At 41.3% G+C, this 8,943-nt stretch overlaps 1 protein-coding gene across 2 annotated transcripts; it reads right to left on the reverse strand.

The window, feature by feature from the left end:
* Positions 1-949: 949 nt before the first annotated feature.
* CHAMP1 (chromosome alignment maintaining phosphoprotein 1) lies at positions 950-8,582 on the reverse strand. Of its 2 annotated transcripts, none has more exons than XM_011979413.1 (2): positions 8,458-8,579; positions 950-4,490 (listed from the first exon to the last, which is right to left on the reverse strand). In XM_011979413.1, the coding sequence occupies exon 2, from the start codon at positions 4,433-4,435 to the stop codon at positions 1,994-1,996; it is 2,442 nt and encodes an 813-aa protein (XP_011834803.1). In that variant the 5' UTR covers positions 4,436-4,490; positions 8,458-8,579; the 3' UTR covers positions 950-1,993. The 2 variants fall into 2 exon arrangements, with proteins under 2 accessions (XP_011834803.1, XP_011834804.1); XM_011979414.1 differs by having other exon boundaries at positions 956-4,443; positions 8,458-8,582.
* Between the last annotated feature and the right edge of the window lie 361 nt (positions 8,583-8,943).

The following is an 8,943-nucleotide window of genomic DNA, read 5'->3' on the forward strand; positions in this document are numbered from 1 at the left end:
GAAGGGGAAGCTGGCACATCCAACAGGGCTGGAGCAGGAGGAAGAGAGCGAAGGGGAAGGTGCTAAACACTTTTAAATAACTCACACACTATCACGAGAACACCAAGAGGAAGTCCGTCCCCATGATCCAATCATTTATCACCAGGCTGGCCCCTCCTCCAACACTGGTGATTACAATTCAGCATGAGATTTGGGTGGGGGTCGGCTGTGGTGGCGCACAGCTGTAACCCCAGCACTTTGGGAAGCTGAGGCAGGTGGATCACTTGAGCCCAGGAGTTCGAGACCAGCCTGGCCAACATGGCAAAACCCCATCTCTATTAAACTACAAAAATTAGCTAGACATGGTGGCACGCCCCTGTAGTCCCAGCTACTCAGGAGGCTGAGGCACGAGACTCCCTTGAACCTGAAAGGCGGAGGTTGCAGTGAGCTAAGATCACACCACTGCAGGGCAACCTGGGTGACAGAGCAAGGATCGGTCTCAAAATAAAAAAGAAGAGAGAGAGATGTGACACAGAGCCAAACCACATCACTAAATATTGTTAAGATATCCCAACGGGCATATTAGTAGGGAAGCCAGCCAGTGGGGAACTAGGACAAAACTGTTCATTGTTAAAAAAATGTCTGGGAATAGCTAAATTAAACCCAGTACAGCATCTCAATCCTGGCTACACATCAGAATCCTTTGAGATTAAATGCCTCACACTGTTCAGAGGCAGGCAGGATAGGCAACCACTGTAATTAAAAAACCTTTCATATGAAAGGATGAGATTTTTCACATGGAGTCCTCCCTATACAAGCATTCCCCTAACTTACCTGACCACAGAACTTGGAGAAAACACAGCTAAGAAAATGCTGCTCCAGATAAGAAAACTCCTATGTTAAAAACATGGAAATAATGGATTTGTATATCATACAATGCAAATTACACAAAAGAAAACACACATGAAAATGTTGCTGACACGAAAGCCTTTCTTTTTTAATTTGGTTGATACACATTTGACAAAATACTTTAGAATAAAATAATCCATGAACAGGTACAAGGTATTTACAGTAACAGAACTGAAAAACATAAAATCGATGTATTTCTTTAACAGAAATGTCTATAAAATTTTCTACTGTGAACCTGGAAGACTTTCAGTTCCTACTTATTAACCTGGTCTTAAGCCCCAAAAGGCGACACGTAAGGCCCAGGAGTAGGACATACAAACTCTAACACATTTGGCAATTAAGAATCATCTATTAGTGTGAGCTGGCGGGTGGGGGCTGGGATGGGGATGGGGAGGGAAGAACCAGATCTTAGGGTAAGATATAGAATGGAAGACTCCACTGAAAACAACTATGGACAAAAAAGATCTAAAATCACACTTATCGTTCACTTGTCTCCTGTGGGAGAAGGCTGCAAACTATTTTAAAGACTTACTCAATTTTTCCCATTAGCAGACAATCAGCAACCCTGAGACTCCAACATTTCATGACATAAAAGCTAATAAACATCTAGAAGCTGATTAAGATTTATAAACTAATTTTACATCAGATAGAAAATAACTCTTATGATTTAAAAATACATGTGAGGAAACAAAATTTCTCAAATTTATTTTTCATGCCTAATTCTTAAACATTTCAACTAATATTTTCTATTATCTGAAATTAGTTCCACACACAGATATACTTTAACTGAATGCTTTCAGTACAACTTGCTCTTGATTATTAAATGGAATGCCTACTTCCTTGTTTTATTATTCATACATATTTAAAAGAAATGAGAAGTTTAATCCACCTGGACTATATAGAAATTGATTGACTTACAAGATAGCCACATAGACAGAGACCAGAAAAAAATAATCAAATGCTCATTCTTAGTAACACAACTGAGACAGTGAAACACGGTACACCACACGTCATCTACATATCCAACTAGGCTATTTGATAAGCTATACTTACAAAGAATGGTTTCAACGAACACCTTTGTAGAACAAATATTCATACTGAGCTATCAAATTTGCTGCTCCTCCAGTGGCGGTTCAAGAGCTTCCATTAGCTTTTTATTTGCCTCTTCATTATGCCGGCTTTGACAATGAGTTAAATGTTTCTTAAAACCTCGTGGGAAATTTGATTCAAAATTACAACGTGGACATTTAAGTAAACTCTGCCCATGGGCTGCTACATGATTTTTAAGGAGAGATTCCAAAAGAAAAGCCTTTCCACAAATTGTGCATTTGTAAGGGCTATGAACATTATGCTTATTAACCAAATGATGCAAAACAGCACCTTTTTTCATAGCACGACAGCAACAAATTTTGCAATAATACTTTCCTTTTCCACGCTTCATATATTTTGCAATCTCCTCTTCAGAGATAAAAGCTTCTTTTTCTTCAGTAAACTGTAGCACATTTCTAGACTGCTCTGGACTAGTCATGTCCATTTTGTTCTCTTTGCTAAAATCAATGGATTCCACATCAACCTGCTCTTGATCACTGCTTGATTCCTGGCCCTTAACATCCACCACATCCAAATCTGTTTTTATGTACTCACTACTACTAAGCTCAGCATCTGAGCTCTCTTGGTTGTCTTTCTTGAGCTTCTTTGAGGAAGGAAATAAAGTATCTTCCAAAAGTTTCTTAGGTGAAGCTAGAAGTTCTTCCTGAACCAAAAGATCACATTTTTGATCATCTATGGCATCTATTTGTAGTTCATCACCAAGCTCAACAGCCTTCTGTGATTCTGAGAATAGAGCAGATTTGGGGAGTTCAGGGAAAAGGGCATGCTTCCGGGGCTCTGGAAAAAGGGCACGTTTGCGTGGTTCTGGAGAAGCAGGAGGGGCTGTTTTGGCAGGCTCGGGAAACAGGGCAGGTTTTCTAGGCTCAGTATCGATAGAGAGAACTGGCTTCCAGATATCTGAGGCTGCTTTGGGGGACTCAGATGGCCCAGAAGAACCTGGTTTTCGGGTCTCAGGGAAGACAGGTTTCTGAGGCTCAATAAAAAAGGAAGACTTCCAGAGATCAGGAGAACCGCCACGGGAACTTTTCTGGGACTCAGGGAAATCAAGTGAAGCAGGAGAAGTTTTCCGCTGATCAGGAGAAAGCTTCCAAAGGTCTGGTGACCCTGAGGGTTTTCTGAGCTCTGGAGATCCTGCTGGACTACGGATCTCTGGGGATAGTGGTGGGCCGGGTTTGCGAAGCTCTGGAGACACTGGGGGAACTGCCTTCCAATGTTCAGGAGACAACGTGGGAGCTGTCTTTCGGAGTTCTGGTGGGCCAGACTTCCATGACTCAGGAGATGCAGGGGGGGACTTCCAGGAGCTGGGTGAGACTGATGAAGATTTCCAGGATGCAGAAGACACAGATGGAGTTGGTTTCCAAGGTCCAGGAGATATAGAAGGAATCGGTTTCCAAGGTCCAGGAGACACAGATGGAGCAGGTTTAGCTGGCTTCCAAGGTCCTGATGACGCTGAAGGACTGGATTTCCAAGGCCTAGGGGACCCAGGTGGCCCTGGCTTCCAAGAGCCTGGTGACACAGCAGGCGCTGGTCTCCTAGGCTCTGGGGAGACAGCAGGGAATGGCTTCCAAGGTTCAGGAGACCCTGAAGGGGATGGCTTCCTTGGCTCAGGGGAGGTAGTCCGGGCTGATTTCCGAGATTCTGGAGATGCAGCTGGGGATGGTCCCCAAGGTTCTGGGGAAGCAGCTAGAACTGGTGACTCTGGAGATGAGGCTGAAGGTGGGCCCAGTGTTTCTGGGAAATGAGAGTGCTTCTGGGGTTTGGGATTAGGAAGAGTAGCCTTTACGGGCTCAGGAGATACAGGGGCAAGTTTCTGTGGTTCTGGAGAAGGAACAGGGGCAGGTTTCTGAGATTCACAAACAGGGACTGGTTTTGGAGGTTCAGGAGAAGAAACAGAGGCAGGTCTTGAAGGCTCAGGAGAAGGAAGAGAAGGTGTCTGTAGCTCAGGAGAAACAACAGAGCCAGGTTTCTGAGGCTCCAGGGGAGTAAGAGGAGTAGGTTTTGGTGATTCTGGAGACAAAACTGAACCAAGTTTCTGTGTTTCCATTGAAAGGGCAGGTATGGGTTTTGGTTCTGCAGAATTGCAGGGTATTTTCTGGTGTTCAGGAAGAGGAGGGCTTTTCACAGGATCTGTTTCTTTGTTCAACTGAGTTTTTGGTTTATCATTCCATTTGTCTGGGGATGCATGTTTGGATGTGATGTGATAGTATACGTTAGAGTACATCTTGCTGGTGAAGAAGCATTTATGGCAGTGAAATAGCTTTGCACTTTTCTGGTAAAATATCATTTTGCCTAGCCCACCAGCATCCATTTCATCACAAAATTCTGGATGGATGGTACCCATATGGATTTGTACATTTTCATAGTCTGTGCCTCTGAAACTGCAATGGTCACACTCCAAACGTGCTGATGGTTTACGAAGTTCCTGGAATACTTCCATTCTTCTTTCTGTTACCAACACACACGGTTATATTCTTTAAAAACTTTCAATACCGCTGCAATAAAGTAGGAATACATTATTTTCATGAACTGTAATTCTGAATACAATGCTGTCAGTCCATTCTATAACTGCATAATCTTAAGTCTAGAACAGTGCGTGCTTTATTTGGTAGTATCTCTAGGGAGAATTTGAAGAAAAGAGACAGAGAACAGTCCCAGGCACTGTACTAGGAGTTTCACATACATCATCTCATTTAATCCTAATGATATGACTCAACTATTATTTTCACTTACAGATGAAGAAACAGGTTCAGAGAAGTTACATGACTTTCTCTGGTCCAGGCTATAGGACTATCAGTGATCTGGGCCTCACTCTAGAATTAGCTGTTGCATGTGCTTTATAGTTTGACTCTCAAACTCCAGTACACAAGTCCTCGGCACACAAAGACGAGTGAATATCAAAATTAAATCTTGGCTATTTAAGGATGAACAAGAGACTAAACCTTTTGCAGAAAGCACTTAATAAATTTAATCTAGCTATAAAAAGACAACTTTAAAATATGATGCTGGCTTGATTTCATGTCAACATATTTTGCAATGTTTAATCTATCCCAATATAGTATTTTATTAATTCATTTAATAAATAAATAACTTTGTATCCTATAATTTTCTAGGCACCTAGGTTTAAAGCAGTGCTTTGTAATATGGCGTTCATGAGTTGGGAAAATAAGGTGGAAAGTGATGTAGAGAGGCTGTTGGAAAAGACCTCTACACATGGGACATTCCAGCAGAGATCCAGGTGGAGAGTGATGTGAGAGGCTGTTGGAAAAGACCTCCATACATGAGACATTCCAGCAGAGATCCTGAATGATGTGAAGGCGCATACCAAGCAAAGGGCAAATCACAGGACATGCCGGCAGCTGGAACACAGTTGCCGGAAAACATGAATTAAAAAAAATTGTAAACCAGTCTTCTTAAGTAGTAAAAAGAATAGAAGCTCACAGTTAAAAACACATTCACATGGAACAGAACAGAGCCCTCAGAAATAATACCATACATCTACAGCCATCTGATCTTTGACAAACCTGACAAAAATAAGAAATGGGGAAAGGATTCCCTATTTAATAAATGGTGCTGGGAAAATTGGCTAGCCATAAGTAGAAAGCTGAAACTGGATCCTTTCCTTACTCCTTATACGAAAATTAATTCAAGATGGATTAGAGACTTAAATGTTAGACCTAAAACCATTAAAACCCTACAAGAAAACCTAGGTAATACCATTCAGGACATAGGCATGGGCAAGGACTTCATGTCTAAGACGCCAAACACAACGGCAACAAAAGCCAAAATTGACAAATGGGATCTAATTAAACTAAAGAGCTTCTGCACAGCAAAAGAAACTACCATAACAGTGAACAGACAACCTACAGAATGTGAGAAAATGTTTGCAATCTACTCATCTGACAAAGGGCTAATATCCAGAACCTACAAAGAACTCAAACAAATTTACAAGAAAAAAACAAACAACCCCATCAAAAAGTGGGCAAAGGACATGAACAGACACTTCTCAAAAGAAGACATTCATACAGCCAACAGACACATGAAAAAATGCTCCTCACTCGCCATCAGAGAAATGCAAATCCAAACCACAATGAGGTACCATCTCACACCAGTTAGAATGGCAATCATTAAAAAGTCAGGAAACAACAGGTGCTGGAGAGGATGTGGAGAAATAGGAACACTTTTACACTGTTGATGGGACTGTAAACTAGTTCAACCACTGGAAAACAGTGTGGCGATTCCTCAAGGATCTAGAACTAGAAATACCGTTTGACACAGCCATCCCATTACTGGGTATATGCCCAAAGGATTATAAATCATGCTGCTATAAAGACACATGCACACGTATGTTTACTGCAGCACTATTCACAATAGCAAAGACTTGGAATCAACCCAAATGTCCGTCAGTGACTGACTGGATTAAGAAAATGTAGCACACATACACCATGGAATACTATGCAGCCATAAAAAAGGATGAGTTCGTGTCCTTTGTAGGGACATGGATGCTGGAAACCATCACTCTCAGCAAACTATCGCAAGAACAGAAAACCAAACACCGCATGTTCTCACTCATAGGTGGGAATCGAACAATGAGATCACTTGGACACAGGAAGGGGAACATCACACACCGGGGCCTATTGTGGGGAGGGGGGAGGGGAGAAGGGGGAGGGATAGCATTAGGAGATATACCTAATGTAAATGACGAGTTAATGGGTGCAGCACACCAACATGGCACATGTATATATATGTAACAAACCTGCACGTTATGCATGCGTACCCTAGAACTTAAAATATATTAAAAAAAAAAAAAAACACATTCACACAGTACAAGATACGGAGTGTCAGTCTGCAGGGGTAGCCAGTGTACTCATGTGTCCTGGAAGAAATGTCCTAGGCATATATTGCTTAACACACATGCTTTACACAAATGGGATATTAAACATATTATCTGGCAACTTACTCTCATTTAGAATTCATCTCTTTAAGACATTTTTACATATGGAGTAAGCACTGACTTTCCTTGTACTTATCTTTGCATGTAAGGCTATTTCTGCAGGGAAAATTCCTAGAAATGGATTACTTAGCCATTTGTGTTTAAAATTGATACATTTTACCAAACTCTCGAAAACTTACATTACTGCATAACAACAGTGTATATATGAGAGACAATTTCATATAAATTCCCAATCCTTGCTACAACCTAGGTGAAAGCCAGTATTTCACTACTGTGTTAATGTGCTTCTCTTAATGAGAAAGACTGAACACTTTACCTTATTGATGGTAATGATATTTACTGCTTCTTAAAGAATGGTACAGATTAGAAACTCTGGCTCTCCCTTTATTAATTACAAAACCATTAATTTAAAAAAATGTATAGGCCGGGCGCAGTGGCTCACGCCTGTAATCTCAGCACTTGGGAGGCCGGGTGGGTGGATCACAAGGTCGGGAGATCAAGACCATCGTGGCCAACAAGGTGAAACCCCGTCTCTACTAAAAATACAAAAATTAGCCAGGCATGGTGGTGTGTGCCTGTAGTCCCAGCTACTTGGGAGGCTGAGGCTGGAGAATCGCTTGAACCAGGGAGTTGGAGGTTGCAGTGAACTGAGATTGTGCCACTGCACTCCCGCCTGGTGACAGAGCGAGACTGTGTCTCAAAAAAAAAAAAAAGTATAATATTTCTAACTTTGATAACTTGTTTTTAAAGATGTTCTCAATGACAATACTGTTTCCTAACACTTTTATCCATGGTATATCATTTGCCTTTTTTATTTTTTGGTCTAAAGCTAAAAAGGTAACAGGTATTTGAGGAAATAAATACTTTTCTTCAGAAACCATTTACTCTTTCTGCATTGCCAGCAGTTATTCTGTATTTTAGAATATTGTTTTTAGGACTAGAACTGTAACAAAAGAAAAATAAATAATTCAGTACTGAAGAAAAATCTCTAAAAATGATCTTTAACTTACAAACGTAATTGAATACATGTAGAAATAATGGGTTAACCATCCGTCTCAGAGTCCATTGTTAAATAAAACTAGAAGACTTTAAGGGAAACCGGAGAATAAGTCTCAATAATCCCATGCAGCTATAACTGGCAATAATGAACAGCCAAGCTAACATTAAAGAGCACTATATTACATACTGTAATTACAACAGAGACTAAGAGTTCAGGTGTGCTGGGTTTGAGTCAGACTCACCTACCATTCCCCATCCCTCCCAGCCAGCCCTCCTCTTCCCGCTGCCTACCATCAGCTCTTCAGGCCAATCTCATACTTAAACCTAAAAAGAATGCTATAGAATTCACTTCTCATATCCCAAATTATGTATATCTAGCGCACATCACACGTTATATCCATAAGGGCGTGTATACTTTTAGAGATTTCCTTCAAGAACTCCAAGTATTTTTTTTTAAATTTTCTCCTCATAAAATATTCTCCTAAGCATGCTTTCCCTACTAGACTTACCTGCTGTATTACTAGACACCTTAAAATTGGTCTTCAAAAGGCAGGCATTCTACATGGCTTTTTGACTAAACCACAGCAAACAGCCTATAGTATAAGAAGAACAACAAGACGAGAAGTTGAACCTGGGAAAAAAAAAAAAAAGGGATCAAAACTGTATCTGTGATCATATGTGTCCCCTGTAATAGAATTCTGTGTATTTTGCTCACCATCCTGCCCTAACAGTGAGAGGAGTCCAATCCACTAAGTCTGAACACTTACTTTTTTTTTTTTGAGACAGAGTCTCGCTCTGTCCAGCCCAGGCTGGAGTGCAGTGGCACGATCTCGGCTCACTGCAAGCTCCGCCTCCCGGGTTCACGCCATTCTCCTGCCTCAGCCTCCCGAGCAGATGGGACTGTGCCCGCCACCACACCCGGCAAATTTTTTTGTATCTTTATTAGAGACGAGGTTTCACCGTGTTAGCCAGGATGGTCTCAATCTCCTGACCTC

This window comes from Mandrillus leucophaeus, unplaced genomic scaffold (genome assembly GCF_000951045.1).
Source record: "Mandrillus leucophaeus isolate KB7577 unplaced genomic scaffold, Mleu.le_1.0 Scaffold201, whole genome shotgun sequence".
In the NCBI taxonomy this organism is placed as follows: domain Eukaryota; kingdom Metazoa; phylum Chordata; class Mammalia; order Primates; family Cercopithecidae; genus Mandrillus; species Mandrillus leucophaeus.

Bases quoted from the DNA above. Each gene is read 5' to 3' on its own strand.
- CHAMP1 (XM_011979413.1), bottom strand. From the start codon at position 4,435: ATGGAAGTATTCCAGGAACTTCGTAAACCATCAGCACGTTTGGAGTGT.